Source organism: Seriola dumerili, unplaced genomic scaffold (assembly GCF_002260705.1).
Source record: "Seriola dumerili isolate Sdu_G_001 unplaced genomic scaffold, Sdu_1.0 BDQW01000465.1, whole genome shotgun sequence".
In the NCBI taxonomy this organism is placed as follows: domain Eukaryota; kingdom Metazoa; phylum Chordata; class Actinopteri; order Carangiformes; family Carangidae; genus Seriola; species Seriola dumerili.
The window spans coordinates 262402-286441 of NW_019174720.1; the positions used below are offsets into that span (position 1 = coordinate 262402).

General features: G+C 40.9%; 2 protein-coding genes across 2 annotated transcripts; one reads left to right on the forward strand and one right to left on the reverse strand.

Annotated features, from left to right (window-relative positions):
• Positions 1–423: 423 nt before the first annotated feature.
• On the reverse strand, positions 424–4594 carry LOC111234833 (olfactomedin-like). The gene is made up of 5 exons (XM_022763016.1): positions 4498–4594; positions 4132–4290; positions 3608–3820; positions 3257–3389; positions 424–1456 (listed from the first exon to the last, which is right to left on the reverse strand). The coding sequence occupies exons 1-5, from the start codon at positions 4528–4530 to the stop codon at positions 609–611; spliced, it is 1386 nt and encodes a 461-aa protein (XP_022618737.1). The 5' UTR covers positions 4531–4594; the 3' UTR covers positions 424–608.
• A 10763-nt stretch (positions 4595–15357) lies between these two features.
• Positions 15358–21249, forward strand: LOC111234830 (olfactomedin-4-like). Its single transcript, XM_022763009.1, has 7 exons — positions 15358–15540; positions 15667–15792; positions 15938–16156; positions 17174–17327; positions 19363–19590; positions 20029–20197; positions 20741–21249. Exons 1-7 carry the CDS (start codon positions 15487–15489, stop codon positions 21174–21176), a joined length of 1386 nt encoding a protein of 461 aa, XP_022618730.1. The 5' UTR covers positions 15358–15486; the 3' UTR covers positions 21177–21249.
• Positions 21250–24040: the final 2791 nt, after the last annotated feature.

Sequence of the window (24040 nt, forward strand, 5' to 3'; positions counted from 1 at the left end):
TGGTGAGGCGAGGATGTTCTATGACTGTGAAAGTGTTACCAATTAAGACTTGGAATGCATGGGTCCTTAATTATAGAAGTTAAAACCATCCTGTGAATTCCCCAGGCAGGGGTAATAGTCATTATAAACCACTCAATGTATTTCTTTATGTTTGTGCATAGTAGTTATGATGGATAAGTGATGGCATAGTATAATTTGGTTCATAGTAGTTGCTGTTGAACTATTCATTGCTATAGGTTATTCTCATCATTTTGCTTAATATATTTTTTTCTGTAATTTATGTATTAGTATTACCAATTGTTATATACATATGCTTTATAGTCCCTTTATTTTTCTATTTATTTCAGAACCACATTGCCATCCATCCTTACACACCTTTATTATATAGTAAGAATAAAGAGGCGACCAAGTGGACACTCAGCATTGAAGTCTTTATCATATTACTATCTTTTTATTGAATTTTCATTGTGATACCATTCAGTGTTGCTACATTCATTACATTGGTTTTCATGGACCATTTCCATCTTTGCCCTTTTCTTGTTGTAAGTCTTACACAAACCTGGCTAACATTGAAATTGCAACAAATGGCCTATTACAACGCCTTCATGTCAGAAGTGGGCCTGGTACGCCAGTAGATATCCATCATTGTACATGAAGATCTGTCTGTTGGTGGGGTTGTAGCTCAGACTGGCCACTCCTTTAGCAACTTTCTCCAGTGGCAGTGCTAGTGAGTTGTCCTCTTTACCTGTTGCTGTGTCGAAGGCGTAGAAAACTTCCTCACGGTATTCGTCCACATATCGAGTGGCATACAGCACGCCGCACACCATGAAAGCATTAGTTACTGCCTTCTTGAATAGCCTCGTCGCCCACGTCTGTGTCACATTGAGTTCATCACCTTCACTGTCCCAAACTAGCCGGCTCACCACTATATTACCATGGTTACCCATGGTGGCATATATGGCCCATAGTCCTGTCTCATCTGCCTCTATGTCCACATCACTATTGGCACGGCAATCATAGTAACAATAGGGGAACTTGTTGTTGAAACCCACTCCGATGCCTGGAAGTGTTACACGTTTAACGATGTTGGTGTTGAGGTCATAGTGGCAAACATCTGCAGAGCGGTAACAGTGATAGTACAGTGCTTCACCATATAGGACGGCGCTGGGACCCTCGATGGCGTCGGCGTGGGTGTATGATGAAGCAAAGGCATAGTCCTTCTTTTTGGCAGAGGCCATGAAGTCCTCGTAGGTTTGGTATATGCTCACAGAGTTTCCCCAGATGTTGCTGTTGAGCAGAGGCAGAACCCAGTAGCTGCTCATCTGTGCCAAGCTGTCCATCTGGGCCTGTTTGCCCCATGAACCAGAGATGTAGCTGTTACCGTGGGGATTGACCTTAGTCATGACAGGATCGCTGATGTTGGTGATCAGACCCTTGAGGCAGTACCTTTCCTGGCCTGGAAACAGAGAGAGATGAGAAGAGACTTAGGATGAGGTGATGTACAGTACAGACAGCTCTGCAGAGAGTCATTAAATAGCACAAAAAAATCACTACCGCTAATTGCTACCTTCACTTGACCTGCGCTCATACAGATCCTGATGCCTACCATGGGCCACATCCCACCCTGGCAACCACATTTTCATTCTGCTGCCCTATAGAAGGCGCTGTAGGTCTATTAAGACCTGCACTTCCAAAACACTGAACAAATTGTACCCATCAAAGAACTGAACTCTGTCAAATAAATCTATGAAATATTATCCTGGCCAAGTGCAATAATGTACAGATGAACCCTGACCACAACTAGTGCAATAGGCTATTTTATATGCATATTCTTACACTTAGACTTGTTTTATACTCTGTGTATCTTATTAATTACTAATGTGCCACATGTGTGTTTATTTTTATTTTATATTATTAATTGGCATACCACTGAGACACACTAAATTTCATTGTACAGCTGTGCAGTGACACATGAGGGCATTCTATTCGACTCTATTCTAGGCAGGTCTAGATAAATATTATTGTCTCTTTGTCTTTCTTCCCATTTTTGGTTTCTAAGATGTTCTAGCATCTTTATAAGAGAATTGTAACTGTAATGAAAACATGGACAAAGTGCTTTTCTTAACAGAAACACACAGCTAAGGTGGAAGTTCTTTTTCACCCTGATTACTGGCTACAGGTCATCAGCAAAAAGTCTTCAGAGCACTAGCTGCAGCACTTGCTGCTGCTCATTACGCTTGCTGCTGTGAGTGTACAGTAATAACTGATGGTGACTCAGATAGAGCATATCAACATTTTTAGTTATTAACTCTTCTCCTCTCTCCTCTGGATTTTGGCACAGTTGCACAGTCCAAGGACACTGTTTAGAAAGAAAAGTAAGTCTAAAGTGGAAATTATGCCCCTGTACCTGCTTCTTACACAGTGATGATTTTCAAGAAATTATATATGGAGGTTTTCTTGGTTCAAACTTGTAAGAAAGCCTGAATAAAAAATGCTAATGATTAAAAACATTTTTAAGAAGAGTTTGTTGCCCCTGCCTCCTTTGTAAACCAGTAATTTTTTTTATAATATATTGGGGAAATTACAAATCCAAGCCAGAAGATGTCAGAGACCTTACACATACAAGATATAAAGCTTTTCTAAGCATTTGGACCTTTTTGCAGAACGTTGTCATACCCATATTTACAGGTTTATTGCATTCATTATGTTTCTTACCGACTGCAGCTCTGCCATGTTGTGATTTCTTGTGACCCTTTTTTTTTTGTTTATTCTTGCGGCATGAAGATATTTCCTTAGATTCTCCCACCACAATTCCAATCATGCTTTTTTGACAGCACCCATTTTCATTTTCTTCCCTGTCAAGCATCTGTCCATATTATACTTGTTGTGTTATCTGAATACATTTTGCTGACCTGAATCTTGAAAGGCTGGCAGGCATCAAGCCTCAATTTTCTTCAGACCTTGATTTGAGAACCAGTAGCAATATTTTGAATGTTCATGTGATTAATGGACAGAGATACAGCCAAATCAACTTCAATTTCTTTATAGGGGAATTTATCTACACTGCAACACACACACACACACACACACACACACACACACACACACACACACACACGCACATACACACACCTGCACACACACACACCCGCAGGCATGCACGCACACACGCACACACACACACACACACACACACACACACGCACACACACACACACACACACACACACACACACACACACACACACACACTTACCTCTGAAGTCTTTGGGGATTGACTTGCAGGATTCAGCACTGTTTTTCAAGTAGCGCAGTTTCTCTTTAACAGTCTTCATGTTAATTGTGTCTGACGTTGTCATCCTGTCTACATCTCCACGCAATTTAACCACCTAACACAAATACACACACAACATTGCATACAGGCAGAGCACATATGTGCATATGTTCTCAGTTATGTTTCTTCATGTGTATTCTCTTAATGTAACAACAAAACATCAGTTGGGTATTTTATGTTTTAGCTTGATGAAATTACACCATAACGAAACATAATTATAAGGATTGTTATTCATACTATTATATTATTTTATTATTGCTGTTTGTGCTGTACCTCTTTGGAGAGTTTCCGTGTTTGGCCGTTGTTTAACTGGCTGTGGATGGCAGTTATGTCTGTCTCCAGCTGGCTGAGCTCTTGTCCTAACAGGTGCAAAGACAAGGCTGTGTATACGCCCTGGTCGTGCAGATACTGGTAGGGCTCTAGCCGAGCCGTCACATTCTCAACCAGAGCATAGATCTGAGGGAGACGTTGACTCGACAACTTCACCTGCAATGCACAGATTCCTGTGACCTTTCTTGACCAGTCAGTGTATTTATAGGATTCCACTTTCAAGTTTATATAGGTTCCTATAAGTTCTTTTCCTCGTTTTCATCGGCTACTTTTTCTTCACACAGTCACAAGACAGTTCCTGAAGAGTCTGAAATTCTGATAGTAGTCATAATAATTGCAATTACTGAATCCAAAATGTCACATTGGAATTTATTATTCTAACCAGCACAGTACTGTATATGTCAGTGTATCTATATAACCAATCAAGTCAGAGATGTAAAATGATGCTGGTTGACCTTGGTTCCTACCTGTTCCTGCAGGTGGTTCAAAGACCCTTCACAGGACAGAACTTGCTGATGCACGGCCTTGTACTTCTCAACAGGGAACGACCACATGCTGGAGTTTACCGCACACACACATGAGTCATTGTTCTTCCGACCCCTCAGACGCTGAGCCTGGCAATCATCCTGCAGTCACACATGTAGAAAATATATCAAATAAATCAAATAATATAAAATAACACCGATGCTGTATACAGATTTATAGATGGTAAAGGTTAGTAAAGAGACTGCAACAAAAAAGAAACCAAAAAAGTCTTAATCCAATGTGATGAAGTGCTATATCTTCCACTTTTATCATTAGTTTGTATTAGAAGGATATCGAGATTAACTCACGGCAAATGACAGCAGTAGTAGGAGCAGCAGCATGTTTAGAGCTGGAGAAATGAACAGTGGACTGACAATGACAGACTGTTAGTACTGGAATTACCAGCCATCCTCTTTCCTCTAATACACTTAATTACAGCACACCTTTTGCTGACACAGCCTTAAACCACTCACATGGATGTGAAACTCTAAAAATATGAAAACTTTACCGCAAGGGTTTTGCCATACCATCTACAGTGTTATTTCCTGTTTAAAGAAATGCTTTGCAACACCCAACGTTGGCAAGTAGGCGTCATAAAACACTGTAATGTCTGAATATGTGAGATGGCAGCAAACCTAAATTAAAAGTTAAATCAATTAAGAACACAGTCACAGGGCAGGGTACACCCTGGACATCGCCTGTCTATCACAGGGCTGAGATATAGAGACAAACAATCACTCGCACTCACATTCACACCTACAGGCAATTTAGAGTCACCAATCAATCTAATGTGCATGTCTTTGGACTGTGGGAAGAAGCCAGAATACCCGGAGAGAACCCACGCAGGCGGAGGGAGAACTTGCAAACTCCACACAGAAAGGCCCCAGGCCCAGATTCGAACCCAGAACCCTGTTGCTTAAATTCTTAACAGTTTAATGGCAGGAAACTTCAGCAGTCCATGATATTCTGTGAAAAGCCTCAGTAACTGCTGTAATTAATCTTGACATATTTCTCAGGAGTCTCTCTTTTCACAAAAGTGGTTCTTCAGTAGACCTCCATGTTGACACCAGATGTGACTGTTGGGCGATTTGATGCAAACCTCTGTTTTACATGTACAGTCGCAACCTTTTTGTCTCTTTGGAAGGAATATAATATCTTGTCTCTTGTTCAGTTAAATATGATTTGGTCTGTTTCAACTTCTTTCAGAGATAACTGGTTATTCTGCTTTCACCTGTGTCTGCACAGTGTCTGGTAGCTGTGATTGTAATAACCATCCAGTAGATGTTTACATTTTCCAGCTGGGACCAACATCATGTCAGGTCAAGAGTCACTGCATTGAAACTAACCAAATGAATTAAGTTTTTTCTTTTGTTTTTTTAATACCGCCAATGTGTGCTTACATTTCCTTTTTAGCATGTACTTGTGGTACATGTGCTGTTTGTTCAAGTAGACTTGCTTCTCCCCACTGTAAGAGCCCATATGTCTGTAAGTAATGCTTACCTTAAGGTGAAGCTCACTTAATTTGAAACAGTTGTTATTTTAAGTTGAAAACTTAAAAACAATCTTGCCACTAACTGTTGTTGAAGAAAATTCACTCAAGTCCTTAGTTTCAAGTTTGCTGTAGTGATGCAAGTTTATTGGTATCCCGGGATACGGTGAGCCAGCTGACACAGAGCGGGTCTGAGGCAGTAGACTGACTCAGAGTGTAGGGCAGGGGGACAGTTATACAGTTCAAGACTATGGGATGGACAACTGTATTTGCATATACCTGGGGTTAATGACATTTGGTCAGACAGGAAGGAAATTAGAAACAAAAGGTAACGTTCTCTAGAGGTCTTGCAGTGTAACACCTAGGTTCAAGTTATCAAGGGGGTAGCAAGGCGTCTTAGGCTGGATTGGCATATCCACAGATAGGGCAGGAAGGGCACTTAGACTGAATCAACATATCTATAGGTAAGTTGTTGTTAAGACGATAAAGCGTTGGTGATGTAAGAGGGAAGAAGGGGTGTTCTCCTTGATGAAAGGATCAAGGGGCCAATTCAGTAGGGTTATAGAGTTGTTCGTAGGTGTCAGCAAGTCTACACTGAATAGACTGAAAACTATGTATATTCTTCCTCACTGTGTTAGCCTGGCTATGGCATTTTCAATGTTAAGTTAGCATTAAGCTAATCAATCGTTAGCTAACCATTAGTTGATCTGTGAATATTATAGTACATATTGATGCGTACAGTGTTATGCATGAACTTCTCCATAGACACGGCCCAGCTTGGCTGGTGCTACTGTTACAGGCAGTACAGACGCATCTAGTACAGCTGAAGCCAATTTGTTTGAGCATTTGAAGCAGTTTTATGAACAAACAAGCAAAGACATAGAAGGATTAAATTTGCATATGGATTTTAAATGTAACTCATGTCTGTGATTCTTCAGTGGTGTACAATAATTAATTTAGTTGAAAGTGGCAATGTTTGGGGCTGGTGATGGATGGTAGAAGGAGGTTCTATTGAAAAAGAATATTGGCCTTTATTTATTTGAAAAAAACGGAACAAATGAACGTGAACTAGTTCATTTTCATCTGTATGAAGTGAACTTTGAGCTAGTCTTTTAAAGTGTGAACTTGCACAACACTGAATGCGTATTTATGTTGCGTATGCCAGATAATAACTCAGTGTTCGTTAAGAGTGTTAATGAGAAAATAAGAGTAAACACATACAAATAGTAACTTTTTCTTGAGTTCTGTATTTCAGTTTCACAGTGTGTCTGAAAGTAAACATTGTAAACCTACTCGCTGTCCCCTGGATGTTTATTGAGGAACCTGTTAACTATCTGCCAAGCTAATCACACCTACATCCTAGTAAGGGTAGAATAGTGAAAAGACTACCAGAACCTACATCTGAAACAGTGCTCCAGCCAGCAATGGACAACAAGGAGGCAACTGAAAACTACATGGGCAAAGGTAATGTGGAGTTAAGTGAGATCAGCAACTGAATTTTGCAGACAACACACATTCCCACAGAAGATAAATGCCACCCTGCATTATTTTCATGCTCAAAGCTCATCCAGGAACACCCATCTCAAGCAAGAGTATGCGCACAGTTTAAGTCCAACCAAAGTCACCTTCAGCCATGTACATCAGTCATACAATACAATGCCATTCAGTAACAACTATCAACCTCCTCAGCCACATTCTGATGCTGCTCCCAGAGCCAACGAGTCTGGTTCATCAACTGCAACAGATTTTTCCAAGTATTTAATACGTTGTGAAATGTTGAGCTCCAGGCTATCAAAGTTTGATGACCATCCAGAAAATTATTGGGCCTGGAAGGCATCCCAGCATCTCTTCACAGTTCTACAGAGGGCTTAAATCTGACACCAAGGGAAGAGCTTGATTCTGTGCAAATGGCTTAGGCCAAAATCCTCCGAACATGCAAAGAGAATAAGGGCAGTCCACATCCATAATGCAGTAGTGGGTGTGAGCATGGTATGGGAAAGGGTTGAAGACTGCTATGGACCACCAGAGGCAATAGAAAACATACTCCTTAAGAAGGTTGATGATTTTCCAAAAATCACAGAGAAAATCAACAGTTGAGAGATGTATTTCTATCTGGCCTTAACTACCTGGACACATCTCATGGCATTATTTCAATTGTTCTAAAGCTGCCATTATCCCTGCATGACAAGTAGGTCTCTCTAGCATCTCGCTACAAGGAAAATCACCGCATATCTTACCCCCTTTTCTCCTTCATTGCATAGTTTGTTTGTGAACAAGCCAAGACACTCAATGACCCAAGCTTTGCTCCACTCACAGGTAGTTAAACACAACATGATAACACCAGTTTCTGTCAAAAAATGGACTCGAACAGAAGCCATGACAACCCCACAGAAAAAAGGGTGTTCGACCCAGACAAGCAATGCCCATTGCACAACAAACCACACCCCCTGAGAAAATGCCATAGTTTCAGGAGTAAGTCTTTGGATGAGAGGAAAGCTTACTTTAAAGATAAAAACATTTGCTATAGGCGCTGTGCATCATCCAACCATCTAGCTAAAAACTGTGAAAGAAATGTGCAATGTAGAGAGTGCAATAGTGCACTAGATCCAGTGCCGGCACCATGGATAGCTGGGGCATCTGTAACCACAAGAGATCAAGGCAAGGAGCAAAGAGAAGGCGTTCCTCTAGCCATCATGTCAAAATGCAATGACATTTGTGGGACTTCATTCAGGTCAAGGTCATGCTCAAAAATCTGTCTCGTTAGAGTTTATCCAGCAAGGGAGAGCGGTCAAAACCTATGCTGTCCTTGACAAGCAGAGCAACAAATTCCAGGAAAGACATTATACCCACCTCAAGTGTGTAGTGGACAGGATCCCAGCTCTAAATCCCTCTGCAGCCATCCTTGTCTTCTTTGGCTGAGACATACCATGGGCACACAAAGTTAGAGAGCCCCATATGGCCAGCGACTGGACCTGGGCTGGGTGATTGTGGGAGAGGTCTGCCTCGGAAGAGCCCATAAGCCAGACTGCGTCAATGTTTACCGAATTAATGTGCTAAGTAATGGCCGTTCATCTCTGTTTGACCCTTGCACTAATAGCCTCCACATCAAAGAGAAGTTTGATGCTCCAGAGCTTCTTCATCACTTTCCAAAGGCTAACACAAATGACTCATTGGATGAAACAGTCTTGATAAAGGAGTTCCAGCGCACACCTGTATTTTCTGTATTACAGTTTCACAGTGTTTCTAAAAGTAAATATCGTAAACCTACCTGCTGTCTCCTGGATTTTTATTTAGGAACCTGTTAGCTATCTGCCAAGCTAGAAATCATACCTACATCCTATTAAGGGCAAAATATTACATGTATAACACAACACGCAGAACAAAACATTCAATTTAAATGGGTGATTTCCTCAGTGACTATTTTGGGACAAAGTTGTCACTTTCTGTTCCTGAATCCTGTAACCATAAAGTCATAACAGACCAAAGGCACATATTAGTCAATGCTTTCCTTCCTCATTTGATTTCCTTAAAATTTGTTTCAACATTTATTTCTGATGATGCATTTGGTTTTCAGATGATCAGTAATGTATTTTTCATCATTTTCCAACCACTGTAAACTGTACACACCTTCTCATTTTATGATACATAAAACTGATGCGCCAGATCATTCTTGTTGTTAAGTCTATCTAATCTTTCTAAAGATTTTACATATCAGCATATAAAACATAAACTATGAAGATAAACTACCCTCAGATATATAAAGTAACTCAGCTGTAACATACTTAAACACTGCTTGGATCAAGGTTTTTCCTGGCCGAAAAGTAGGCAATTTACTAAGTCGTATGACCGGGATGGGGGGAAAATTATATTTTCATTACCTCTCCAGTCACTCCGGGTCAAAGTCAGTCACTCTATGCTTTTCAGAACATCTGGGAATATTAAGAAAAGCTGATGTTAAAATCATATAAACATCGGCTTTACAGATTTTGCCCGTTGTTTGAACACTATAGACCCATGCGTAGACTAAAGTAACACAACTTGAAGCTTTTGTTACCATACCTCAAACACATGTACCCATACCTTAAACAAAAACACTGCTTTGCACTCTAGTTGCAATTCTGCAACACACTTACTCCTTTATGCAACACACTTGGTCCTGCATACTACACACTATTTCATACATAAGACACTTCGTTCAAAAATGAAATCTCAAGGTGCCATTTGGAAAACACATGTATCCAAAATACAAAACACATCGGGTAATTGCAACCACTCAAATACACACCTGAAGGCACTTACTTGCAAAACTGAACACCAATCAGCCAGCTGCAAAAAGCCCTCAGTTTAGCCATTTCAAGAACTTTGCAAGCATGGATGGAGGGAGAGCGAGAGGCAGAGGTAGAGCAAGAGGAAGAGGACGAGGAAGAGGAAGAGGAGGAGGAGGAGGAGGTCAAGGTCAAAGAGGCCATGCACGGACCCCTATTTCTGATGATATAAGAGCAACTTTGGTGGACCATGTCATCAACCATGGCCTGACTATGAGGGAAGCTGGGCAGAGAGTCCACCCACATCTAAGCCGCTTCACAGTGGCATCTGTAATAAGAACATTCCGACTGGAAAACAGGTATGTCTTCACCTCTCTACCTTCTACTCTACTCAGATGGTATTTACAGTACTGTACTACAGTATATCACATTACCACATCACGTGTACAGGGTATTGCAGGGTGCTAATGCTCCTTTTGCAGCCAAAGTGGTAGTTTTTGTGAAACATACCATGATTACTTATATTGAGATGTTTCAGTACAGTGGATGATACAGTATATACAGTAAAGTACAGTATATATAGTACTGTAAGAAAAAGAAGCAAACCAATGACAATTTGTGGTTGTATTTCTCTAGAATGACTAGAAGACCTTCTGGGGGAGGACGCCAACGCCTGTTCACACAACAGCAGGAACTTGCCGTTGTGGACCTAGTGAGGGCAGACAATGCCATCTGTCTCCACCAGCTACGACAGAAAGTACTTGCAGATAAGCAAGTGTTCAACAACATAAACCATGTGAGCATCACCACCTTCAGACGCATCTTGGGAAAACACAACATCACCATGAAGCAGCTCTACAGGGTCCCATTTGAGAGGACGTGTCAGGGTCAAAGGACTTCGACGTGAACATGTACGGGTAAGTGTAACTGTCCTTTACATTTACAATACAGTATTGGTGAAATCCAGTAGCAGCTGAATATGTACCATATCAGTACCACATGGATCCATTCGGAGAGCTACACAGGTACCTGTGTGATGGGGTGGGGGTTCTGTATGTGTAGCACTGTAGTAATATGTTTTGTTTTTTTTGTTACAGAGAATCTTGGCCATGGATGGAGCTGCACAGCCTCATGAATTCGTTTTCATTGATGAAGCTGAATTGTGCACGTCCCGGGGCAGCGCGGGGGAAATATCACATTGTGTGCCGCCATAAGCCTTCAAGGGCTTCTGCATCATCATGCAAAACTAGGTCCATACAATACCCAGCATGGTGGGTATACATGGTGGTATACTTGCCCCCTTACTCACCATTTTTAAACCCTATAGAGGAATTCTTTTCGGCTTGGAGATGGTGTGTATATGACCACCAACCACCTGCCCGCATGCATCTTCTGCAGGCAATGGAACAGGCCTGCGGCGACATTCAGGTGACAGCAAACCATGGATGGTTTCGACATGCAAGGGGATATTTTCCCCGGTGCCTAGCGGGAGAAGACATTGCTTGCTATGTCAATGAGGTCCTGTTGCCAGACCCCAACAGATGGCGGGATCCATAAGCCCACGTATGCACAATTGCCATGATTTTCTGTGTTTACAGTATAATGTTTTTTCTATTTTTTTTTTTTTTTTTTTGCTTTATCTGAATTCATATTACTGCAATGTACAGTGCTGCAATGTACAATATTGAGTAGGCCTATTTGCTTTTTTGGTTGTTTGAAAATGTGCCTCCTGAAAATGTGCCTTCTGAATAAACAGTGAAAATCAAAGACTGCAGTGTTTTATATAAAGTAGAGGGGGGGTTAGTGCAGCTGATCGCTCTCCGCTGCAGCACGCGTGAGGAGATACGGGAGAAAAACACTCAGGATCCCGTGATCAAGCCCGATGAAGGACAGGGAAGATTCCCAGCGAGGAACTGTATTTAGGAGACAAAAGCCGACCTTGATGGCAACCGCAAAACTTTAAAAACAGCACAACAAAGCATGCAACTGCAACATACCAGTGAGCAGCGAGCCGGGCGACCCGGCTGTGAGGCGATCAGGTGAGACGAACAGGTGCCGTGATCAGGGGGAAGGGCAGGGCACCCAGGAGCTTGAGAGCAAAAGGACTCCCAGTACACAACCACCCACCTTTATAGACTGCGCCCCAAGCAGAGATAGGCTGATTCTGCAGCACTAATCACAGCAAGGTTGCAGGCCCATACTGCTACATATCTATCTATCTATCTATCTATCTTTCTGCTTAGTGCTGCATTGGTAGTTATAGTGAGTTCATCAAAGCTTTTTCNAAGCCGACCTTGATGGCAACCGCAAAACTTTAAAAACAGCACAACAAAGCGTGCAACTGCAACATACCAGTGAGCAGCGAGCCGGGCGACCCAGCTGTGAGGCGATCAGGTGAGACGAACAGGTGCCGTGATCAGGGGGAAGGGCAGGGCACCCAGGAGCTTGAGAGCAAAAGGACTCCCAGTACACAACCACCCACCTTTATAGACTGCGCCCCAAGCAGAGATAGGCTGATTCTGCAGCACTAATCACAGCAAGGTTGCAGGCCCATACTGCTACATATCTATCTATCTATCTATCTATCTTTCTGCTTAGTGCTGCATTGGTAGTTATAGTGAGTTCATCAAAGCTTTTTCACTGAAACAGATGTCTAATGTTGCTGGAAAATGAGACTGATGAAAAGCTGCTGGTCATAAAACAATAATCTTGAAGATACAAAAGGGCGTCATAAGGGAACAGTCACTATGAATGACATCTGTCACATTACACACATTCGTTTGATCTGCCAATTATATAAAACAATTGAAGGCAGCATTTTGCTGTGAATAATACTGCCACATTTACCAAAGTAAAACTATGAATGCAGGTTTGCTTATATAGCATTTTTATTATAGATAAAAAAAAAATTGTTTATTTCGTAGAACCTGTCAGGAGTCTTAAACTTTTACTTACAGTTTTTTCTGAATGCTTAAGCGCTAATCATGTTCTTGTAGCACAATTTCTAAAACTATTAATACATATAGCAAAACCACTCACTGAGTTAGCCAAACTAAAAGCACAAATACTGCTTTGCACTCAGTTTGTAATTTTGTAACAAACACTTTGCAAAACTGTAGGCACAATTCACTGCACAGCACTCTTTTCGCAGAACTTTAAACACAACTCGCTGCTTACACTCAATTGCCAAATTTCCAAAACACTCCTAGCAAAGTCATACACATGTATGGCTATTATTTACACTATTTTGCCAACTGTCTGGCACACTTTCACATGTGAAAACAATTTTAGAGAATTAGTTCACTTTGCAATCAGCCTAAGCACTATAAATAAGCCACAGGTAAGCTGTCTGTGTGGAGTACAATGGAAGGAGCAAGAAGAGTAAGAATCAGAGGAGGCCGAGGAAGAGGACGTGGAGGTGAAGGAGTTGGAGGAAGAGGACGTGGAGGTGAAGAAGCAAGAGGGAGAGGACGTGGAGGTGAAGGAGTTGGAGGAAGAGGACGTGGAGGTGAAGAAGCAAGAGGGTTAGAGGAAGTTAGAGGAAGAGGACAAGGAGGAGCAAGAGGAGGACGAGGAGGGGGAAGAGGAAGGGTAAGAAGAAGAAATAGAATAACTGATGACATCAGAGCAACAATAGTGGACCATGTCATAAACCATGGAATGACCCTGAGGGAAGCTGGCCAACGGGTTCAGCCTAATTTGAGCCGCTACACTGTAGCGAGCATCATTAGGACATTTCGAAATGAAAATCGGTAAGTACAGTCACATTGCACTAAGATTTGTAGCACTGCCCTACTCTAATGAGAAACACAACAATACCATACATGCAAAAATTCTGAAATTGTTACTTTACAGAATTGCTAGACGTCCAGATGTTGGGGGCAGAGGAAGAATGTTCACTCCAGAGCAAGAGCCCCATATAGTGAATATGGTGATTGCCAATAACGCAATAAGACTACGCGAAATACAGCAGCGTATAATTGATAATGACACCATCTTCCAAAATATACGCAGTGTGAGCATGTCAGTACTAAGTCGTGTACTTGCCCGCAACAGAATAAGGATGAAACAAATTTACAGAGTTCCTTTCGAAAGAAATAGTGAACGTGTGAAGCAACTGCGATATGAGTATGTGCAGGTAAGCTATAGTGTCATTGGTTCTGAATTTCGAAGTGCATAGGCTACTGTAGTGCTGTGTATGGGCCTGATGTGTTGCATTTGTTTTGTCTTGTCCAGAGAGTAATGGAGCTGGAGGCAGATGCCATGGGACACGAGCTGCTCTTTGTCGATGAGGCAGGTTTTAACCTCAGTAAAACAAGGAGGCGTGGTAGGAACATTATTGGACACCGTGCAATAATCAATGTCCCAGGACAACGTGGTGGTAACATCACCATGTGTGCAGCTATCAGCCAAAATGGTGTTGTTCACCATCATGCAACCATTGGCCCATATAACTCTGCACACATGATTGCATTCCTGGACACCTTACACGACATTCTCACTGTTCAGAGACCAGAGCAGACCCGATATGTTATCATATGGGACAATGTTAGTTTCCATAGGGCTGCTTTGGTCCGCAACTGGTTTACCGATCACCCACTCTTCATGGCACTCAACCTCCCCCCATACTCTCCATTCTTAAATCCGATTGAAGAGTTCTTTTCTGCCTGGCGCTGGAAAGTCCACGACCGCCATCCCCATCAACACGCAGCCCTTTTACAGGCAATGGAGGAGGCATGTGGAGATATTGAGCAGGCATCATGTCAGGCCTGGATACGGCATGCAAGGAGGTATTTTCCCCGGTGCCTTGGACTGGAGGACATCGCATGCGATGTAGATGAGATTTTGTGGCCGGACCCAGAGAGACGGCATGATGTAGGCTGATTGTCTTTTTTTTGTGAATTTATTATTTTGTGTTCTGTGCTGTGTCTTTGTTTTGACGAGTGTGAATAAACACCAATACTTGAAGTTTGGATCCCTGTGTGTTTACAGAACTATGACAAAAGTATGACCTCAAACTGACCTAGCCTACCTTGTGCACAGAGAAAGCAAAAGCCAGATGTGTTTTGTATTCATACCATCAGTGTGTAGTTGGCACATTATGTGCTTAGTAAATGATGGCATGTGTTTACTGTTTGATACGAAAACACCATTTTTACTAAGGTGTGAAGAGTTAATCAAGCTGTGTTCGCTTTTGCAAGAGAACTATAACGTTTTGATAATTTGGTGAAAGGTTTTCTCATTTGTGTGTAGAGTTTAGCAAAAATAGCCAATGTTGCAAAAAATGTGCTTAAGCATTCAGAAAAAACTGTAAGCACCATCTGTAAGTATCTATATTTGACTGCAGTTCCCTGTGTGGTGTAAAAATTCAGTGTTTCTGTAATCCCAACCAGAAGGAGGAAGTTGTCTCATTTTGAAGGAAATGTGACACATCGCAGGCACATTCATTCACTTCTGCAGGAATGAGCGGGTTTCTTTACAAGCAGTGAAATTAAAACTGTGGTCAGGAACAGATTAATTTCATCACTGCTCTTTGATTCACGATGATGCTGTATACGATTGTTCCACTGTGTGTTCTATTCACTTTCACCCAACAGGTAAGAAAATACAACCTTTTTTAAAATGACTTTTAGCTCCTCAGATTTTATTGTACCATACAGTGCCCATGCCAATTGTAGATATATTTACATGTGGAATTAATATATCTTTTTCATTGATTTCAGGCACCTTCACATGAAGTTAAGTGTATGTGTGAGTTGATTAATTCTGAGAAGGCATTCCCGCATGGCAAACTCAGCACAGCAGAGGACAATGCATCAAAATGTAACAGCAAGATCACCCCCCAGAAGGTAACTAGTAATGTTATTTTCTAATCCTGACTGTAAAGAAGTGATCCTCCCTCCTCTGCTGCTGCAAAACTGACTCAACCTAGACTCTTGTATGTAGTCATAATGGAGCCCTGAGTGATGTGTGATCCACCTGCTCTTCTTACAGATTCTGGAGCTTGAGAGTCTTCTGTTGGGTTTGGAACGACGTCTGCCCCAGTTGCAAGAAGATGTGTCAATGCTAGAGAAGGAAGATGACGGAGAGCTTTATGGAGCTCTTAGCCTGCAGGTGATAGAGAATGAAATGATGGATATCAAACAACTCATCGACAAGCTCAACAGCACCACGCAGGGACACCGGCATCTCACCACTGACACCTCTAAACAGGTAGAATTACAAACACATGATATTACTCATGAAGGCAGCATCTGTGTGCAAACTTAAAGCATACATCAATTTCTATATAGAAATATATATTCAAATCTGTAAAAGTTATGACTAAGATGTCTTGCTTTTAAAGTCTATATGCCAATTACATTCTCATGATCACTGACTTATAGAGAAGAACTTTTTGCTGTAAGTGTGCTACTATAATTCATATTTTATTTTAACAGTGGATTACATTACTATGTGTAATGCAAAAGACTTTGCAACCCCAAAAGGATTATTGTCCAGCTCTGCATTTTTTGGCAGCCCATTGTTTTGGTTTTACATTCCACAACTTTATGTTTTGGGTCACTTTCACAGTTGTCATCAGTGCAGTTTCAAGCAGCAGGCAGCTTTTTTCAGCAAAAAAAGCTTAGATACTGTGTTGAACCTATTTCCAAAACAGAGCTAAAAGAAGGTTTAAGATTGGACATACATTCACCAGGTTGAAACAGAAACAGGACTGAGTAATTATACTAAATGACCATATCAACTTTAGTAGGTGAAAATACGTCACTGTTGCCCCAAACTGGCCAAAGATTTAAAGTGAATTTAAAAAAGGCATGGTTTTTCAAGAGTGACGCTATAGCAGACAGCATGTTGTTTCAGGAAGTTTACATAAGCACTTAGTACTAAAGGTGTTCAATAAGGCAAAATGCAAGGAGTTCAAGTAAAGAAGGGCACCAAAGGTGTATAGTCAGTGCTAGTTAAGTCCACTAACTTGAACAACCATATAAGTCATTTGTTACACACTGTTTATTACAGGAGGACAATCTCAGTTAAGCATGTAAGGGTGGTAGAGGTGTCAGGAGAGCAGGTGCTCTCAGAAGAGATGAGTCAAGATATCCTTGGAGAGGGATACCCCTGAATTAATATTTTTTTTCTATCAATGTATTAGTCAGATTCTCTGATAGCAGGCAATGTTGTACTCAAAGGCATCTATATTTGTAGACAAAAACATATTGTCATGTCTCTCAGCTGGAGGACCTGAGAGCAGAGATGCAGGAGCTGGAAAGGTACGACACTATGCAGGTGGTGAAGAGTGTACAGGCCAACCATCGTCTAAAGACAGATCTTGACCAGTGCAGGAATGGACTTCACCCAACCATCCAACCCACTGGGCCCCCACAGGGTAAATCTCAAAACTACACTGAGGGGACACTTGGAGACAATAATACAGTGCATCCTGAAAGTATTCACACCCCTTCACTCAGGTTTTTTAGAAATTCTTGCAAATTTATTAAAAATAAAAAACTGAAATATCGCATGTACATCAGTATTCACACCCTTTGCTATGACACTCAAAAGTGAGCTTAGTTGCATCCTGTTTCCACTGATCATCCTTGAGATGTTTCTACAACTTGATTGGAGTCTACCTGTAGTAATCAATTGATTTCTAAAAAACCTTTTTCGCTTTGTCATTATGTGTAGATTGATGAGAAAAAAAAATGCATTTTGGAATAAAGCTGTAACATAACAAAATGTGGGGAAAGTGAAGGGGTGTGAATACTTTCCGGATGCACTGTACATGTGAGTGGTCATAGGAGGAGAGTATGTATCTCGACTAGGTACAGCAGAACATCGTACACACAAAGACACTGTGCCCATTGTCATTGAGGTAGCTTTAATGAGCTCAATTAAGGGCTCAATAGCCAACGCAAACAGAAGGGGGCTCATGGGGCATCCTTGGCAGGTTCCACACACTAATGGAATAGGATCTGAGCAGCAGAAATTAGCAGTTACAGCTGCTTTAGGGGATACAAATACAACAATATATATAACTACAAAATTCCTGGAGAAATTTTGAATGTCCCTGCTACTTGGTGCATGTACGTCACTTCTCTCGTTTCAATCTGTACAAAGGACGTTACTTTCAGTTTCATTCGTGTCGTAGAGACTTATCCTGACACTGACCTCAGTCGCTGCCGGTGTCCCTCAAAATGTCTTTGAAGCTGTCACGACTGGCCAAAATAACTTCACGCTGATGGTTTCAAACCCACATTTGTCCACACAACCATGGTAAGATATGTATACACAGATGTACATGGCCTAATAGAAGTTGATCTGCAATAAAGCTGTACCACTATATCCCCATATAAACGATAGCTTCTAAGATCAAACTTTTATGACCTACCTTACCTCTTACCTTATTGAGACTCTTATGTTGAAAGTGTCAGTGCTCCTGTGTTTGGCAGTTTAAATTGCATTTGCATTTTACAAATTGGGCTTGGTTGTTTTGAAAGTGTCGCCCCATTCACTCTCTATTTACGTCATTATGCCATTGATGTCGCCATGGTTACTCAAATTGCTAAGAAAAGTCATAGATATATCTATTGTGTGGGTTTTCTCAAAGCTGTAGGACTAGTTATGTGCCGAAATTTCAATACAGAAGATGAATAAGACAAATAAGTAAGCAGGATAATAATATATGCCTTCAATGCTATTGCAATGCATGCACATAATAAGTATGCAGGATAATGATAATTTTAACGCCTAAACCATTCCACCAGAAACCCATCTGGGGGATTATCCACTGTGCATTAGGACTGCGACCTCTAATGTACTGTATATTTCCTTATTTTATTAGCTGCCAAGTCCATTTGACATAGCCAGGGTTGCAGCTAAATATAACGCTAAAATTGTTCTATAATCTATAAGAATTAAAAAAAACACATTAATTTCATGGAATATACAAATGTAATTATAGTAAGATCTGCTTGTCTCTTAGTGATGGGGCAGTGATATTATGAGCCAATTAATTTGTACATTCACACAGTCTGCAATTTTTTACCAGCGGTTCTTCCTGCATTTGGCAGCTGCAACTGCAACTGCTGCAACTTTTAGCAACAGTCTTTAACGTCTTCGTATTTATCTAATCTTATAGTTTGCTCTTCAATTTGTAACATATGCTGCTCTTCTACCAGTAGAGTTGTCATGCTTGCGACCGGTCATATGCTGCAAACACTGCACCTTTTACGTGAGCATGCTCATGGCTAGAAGACCTGGGTTGACTTACTCAGCCTGATTGCAGATGTCAGGCTTAGTGAAGCCAGATATCCTGCGTATGATGACCTTACTTCATAGTCCAGGCCACAGCTGTACTTATCTATTATCCCTATATTTGCGCAGTTTCTTTCTCTCTGATTCTTCTCACATTTCCCCCTCAGGTAATTGTCCACATGGACATTTTCTGAACATCACTGGGCCCAGGGTACACACAGCAGGAGAGTATCCTAACTCCTACAAGTATGGAGCTTGGGGTCGGGATCCCAAACCAGAGGCGAGTAAGAAGAATTGGTATTGGCTGGTATTGATGACCTCCAGCAACAAATACTCCAACTATGTCCGTCTCTACTCCAGCCTGAGTTCTCTCATTGTTGGGGTGAGCGTCCCAGGTAAAGAGCTTTTGTTCTATTTGTGATGTCAGAAATTGTAGTACATTTCCATTCAGTAGAGACTTCTAATGTTGACATGGAAAGGTTGGTGGGGGCTTATTTTCTATTATCTATATCAAATGTCCACAAAGCTTGGGGAAATGAGCACTGCAGTGGTGAGACATGTTAATAAAGTCAACTATTTGACCCTGGACATTTCCAACAACTGCAGAAATAACTGCAACAACTGTGTACTTGTCTTACTGACTGTTTACAGGGTAAAAATACACAAAAACATGCACATGCTGGAGCAAATAATGTATTTGTTGGGGTCCATTTTCAGCAGAGGACTTACATGCATTTGCTGCTCAAGTGAGTATTTCAAGCAGCAGGAGAGAGTATGTTGGTCAAACTAAACTTATGATTACATCCAATCCTCTTTCCTCCTCTTCTCTCCAGGTAATGTCCAGATCAACCCCTCTAACCCAACCACCAATACCATCCAAGGTCCAAATGTTGTTCTGTATGGAGAGGCCTTGTACTACAACTGTTACAATAAAGATGCTGTTTGTCGGTTCAACCTCACCACTAAAACTGTTACCACCTTACAACTACCCAAAGGCACCAGGTTTGCTGCTCATTTAGCTCATTCATAATTATCACTTGATCAATTGAAGTACTTTTTTTTTCGAAGAATTTCAATGTTTATACAAAAATGTTTCTATGTACAGACGTAGTTTTTATTTAAAAAAAAAAAAAAGAGGAAGTAGCTCCTAATTCTAAAACATAAATGGTGATGTCTCAGTCGAGATGGGAAAAGATGATATGCATTTGGGTCCAAAAGTCTGAGACCACTTTCCGAAAGTGGATGTGTAAGATTCTAAATGCACAAAATTACAGCAGAACACAGTCCAAGAAAGTGAAGATACTGTAAGTACGAAATAAAGAGAGAAATAAAGACATTAAGAATAAAAAACAAATATGTGAATTTTGCATTTACATACATGAGCTCAGTATGCCTTGTATTTACATTTGTATTTACACTGAAACTCCATACAAACTCCAATATACATACACTGTAAATACAGACAATATTTGTATGTCTACGTGTGAGGAAAAACCAAACAATAAACATCATCCACACCATCATTTCCATCCTCTGTTTTGTCAGATTTAATTCAAAGGGGAACTTCTGCCACCTTGATGAATGCTACCCATACACTGACCTGGACCTGGCAACAGATGAGTCCGGTGTGTGGGTGATCTACACCACCACGCAGAACTTTGGCAACCTGGTGCTGTCCAAGGTGGAAGAAGGTGAACAGCTGACACTTGGCCAAACCTGGCACACCCAAGTCTACAAGCAGGGGGTGACCAACACCTTTATGGCGTGTGGTGTGCTTTACGCAACACGGTACATCAACAAAGACATGGAGGAGATCTTCTATTCATTTGACACTGTGACAGGTGTCGAGAAGTTCAACATTGCCATCTTCATCCACAAGATGTCTCCCAATATTCATTCCCTGAACTACAGCCCTGTGGACCACATGCTACATGCCTATTGTGACTCCTACATGGTCTCCTATAAGGTTATGTTTGGTTAAATGGAGAATTCTGAGGAGGCATTTTCTGTAAGCCTGTATTCATTTTATAACCAAATAAAGAGGGTGGTGTGAGGTTGTTTGCACTATACATGATATACACAATGTAAATTTATATGGTAAATTCACCATAATGTACACCTACATTCTACTAATTCCATCATAACAAAATCAAAGTCACGTAGTACTCAATGTTTCTACTGTTCAACTACATTCACTAAATTCAGTTGCCCCTACCATCACTGCCAAATTTCTGCTCCACTCTTCTGCTGGAAACCGGGTTGCAGTCAGTTTCATCCACTGGGAGTCTTCCCAGTCTCATGCCTACATTTTAGTTCCATCCATTCAGTTGCAGGATGTCTCAATGCAATGGCACTTCTGTCACAAAAACACATCCATACATAAACTAGTGTTCAACAGCCCACAATACACAGCAGAGTCATGTTTCTCTGTTAAACCCATGGTTAGTGAGGTATGTTTTGCAGGCTTACTGTAGTTACTGGAAATGTTTTCAACCCATCTAGCGATCTTTCATCTAAATATTTAAATAAGCAAAAAAAAGATAGAAGATAGATAGATAGATAGATAGATAGATAGATAGATAGATAGATAGATAGATAGATAGATAGATAGATACTTAATTTATCCCCTAGGGAAAATTCATGTGTCCATTAGCTCATTGTTGATAATAATAATAAAAACAGTTAATAATGAATAAACAATAATAATTAGATTAATCCACTTCCTTTGGCTGAGGTGTTCTACAGCCTAATGGCAGTGGGAACAAAGGATCTCCTGAACCTCTCTGTTCTGCAGCACAGTGAGATGAGATGTTTGCTGCAGCTGTAGCGCTTCTCTGTCCTGCAGGAATGTTGTGGAGAGGGGGGTTGGTATTGTCTAAGATGGCCTCCATCTTACTGCATGTGTCTCTCCACAATAGTCCTGAGTGAGTCCAGACTCCTGCCAAGCACAGGCCCAGCCAGAGAAGTTGGAATAGTAATAATAAAAGCTACAAATAGTTGTGCATCTAGCAGCAGTAACTCTGCAGACAATAGCTAGGAAGAGCGGAGCAGCAGAATGAGTTCAGGACCACAATTACCAGTACAGCTCCCAGTAAGTTCCATATAAACATCAGTCAACGTTTTACAGCAAAGGGGTTGGCAGGGGTTGATATGGTCATTTTTGAGACTCTAGCTGCTTTGTTGTTGTAGTTGTGGACTGTAATATGAAAATGTATTTCAGATAAAGTCTGTTCATTCAACTTTAACATTACAAATATACACAATGGGGTCCAAAAGTGTTCTCAGACCCCACTGTAAATCTGATCAGAGTTGTGCATAGAGGTGCTAAAAGAGTGCGTTCATTGAACTCAAGTTTTGGTGAACAGTAAACTGAACATATCCATTTGCAACTAATGAATGTGAGCGTGATCAAACACATGGTGTCTGTAATGCTCCAAAAAGATGTTTTCCAACCATCAAAACACCAGAATAAGAAAAGCTGTCTTGTGCGGGAATGCGAACTCAAAGCCAACACATCTTTCAGCTTGTGACTTTAAAGAAGCCAGTGGTGGAGTCTGTAACACATTAATCTTATGTTTTTGAGCTACTGCATAGTTTGGATCATACAGGCTAAGTACAATTACCGTTACTTCTGCAACTGCTTCTGCTTTTGGATGGATGGAGGAGGTGCTCCTGAAGAACAGTTCAGAGGACCGTATTTTAAAAAAAAGAATAGAAGAATAAATTAACATGAACTAGTTCATTTTAATCTGTGTGAACTGAACTTCACACACCTAAAATATACTCTGTGTGGGAACCACACTCAATACACATCAAATATAATAAGAACAACAAATTTCAGTCTGGGTCAATGAAAATGTCCACAGGCCGGGCCAGATGAGAATTCTTTGCCGCAGTCTGATGGCAGTAAACTACAGCAAGTGACTGCTCCAGCTATCCATCTGGCTTCCACAAATGGAATAATGCGTTGAGCCCTGTAAAACCCAGACATAGAAAAAAATTTGCAAAATATAAAATAAAAAAAAGAATGTTTTATATTTTGGTAAGTTTTTTGGAAAGCATTGTAATATTGCAACGGTGGGGCTCAGTGGGAGCAGAATTTCTGTATTTGTTCTCAGATTGTCTGAACATATATATAGAACAACTTAGGATTCATTTGCAGGGTTGACTGCCTATTTCGCCCCATAATAGTATACATTGTGAATAATAATAACACAACAGTCATATCTTCATGAATAGTCATTTATTGATTAAAAACATGTAAGATATAATTTACAAATCTACTTGTTCTATTTACAAAACTAAATTTTGTCATAGTCCACAGAGTGTAGAGTCACAGTGTATAGACGATCTCTCTGTTCTGTGGCATTCTGAAATGGAAATAATAAAAAAATAATAATGACATACATAAACAAGATACACATAAGTATTATTTGTAGTAGATAACCTGGAAGAATAGATAGACAGTGTTGTTTGACAGTGGAAAGGATTAGGATTAGCTCTTGGATCTTCACTCGGAACACTTCCACCACTGTCTGGCCTATTCTGCCCTCTATTATCATACTGAAAGGGACGCATGCATCCATCCCCCTGAACACATGCCTGTTGCATGGTTCAGGCAGAGGTGAGAATGGTCTGCAATGTGGGCATGAACAAAGCAACAAGCACCCCCAACCCATCCCAGAACATTCAGAAGCTGTTTCTTGTCTCCACATGCAACAAGCAGCATTTGGGCAAACACATGTAGCATACATACCTGGCCTGGCATCAGTCACAAGCCATTAAGGAAGTTCATTGTAAGGACATGCAGAGTTACGGACCCACAATTGACACTTTGTGGCTCTT

Coding starts and splice junctions, on each gene's coding strand:
- LOC111234833 (XM_022763016.1), bottom strand. CDS start 4,530: ATGCTGCTGCTCCTACTACTGCTGTCATTTGCC. Junction 3,821..4,131: donor TGAACCACCTGCAGGAACAG/GTAGGAACCAAG, acceptor TGTGCATTGCAG/GTGAAGTTGTCGAGTCAACG. Junction 3,390..3,607: donor CACGGAAACTCTCCAAAGAG/GTACAGCACAAA, acceptor TATTTGTGTTAG/GTGGTTAAATTGCGTGGAGA.
- LOC111234830 (XM_022763009.1), top strand. CDS start 15,487: ATGATGCTGTATACGATTGTTCCACTGTGTGTTCTATTCACTTTCACC. Junction 15,541..15,666: donor TATTCACTTTCACCCAACAG/GTAAGAAAATAC, acceptor CATTGATTTCAG/GCACCTTCACATGAAGTTAA. Junction 19,591..20,028: donor TGTTGGGGTGAGCGTCCCAG/GTAAAGAGCTTT, acceptor TCTTCTCTCCAG/GTAATGTCCAGATCAACCCC.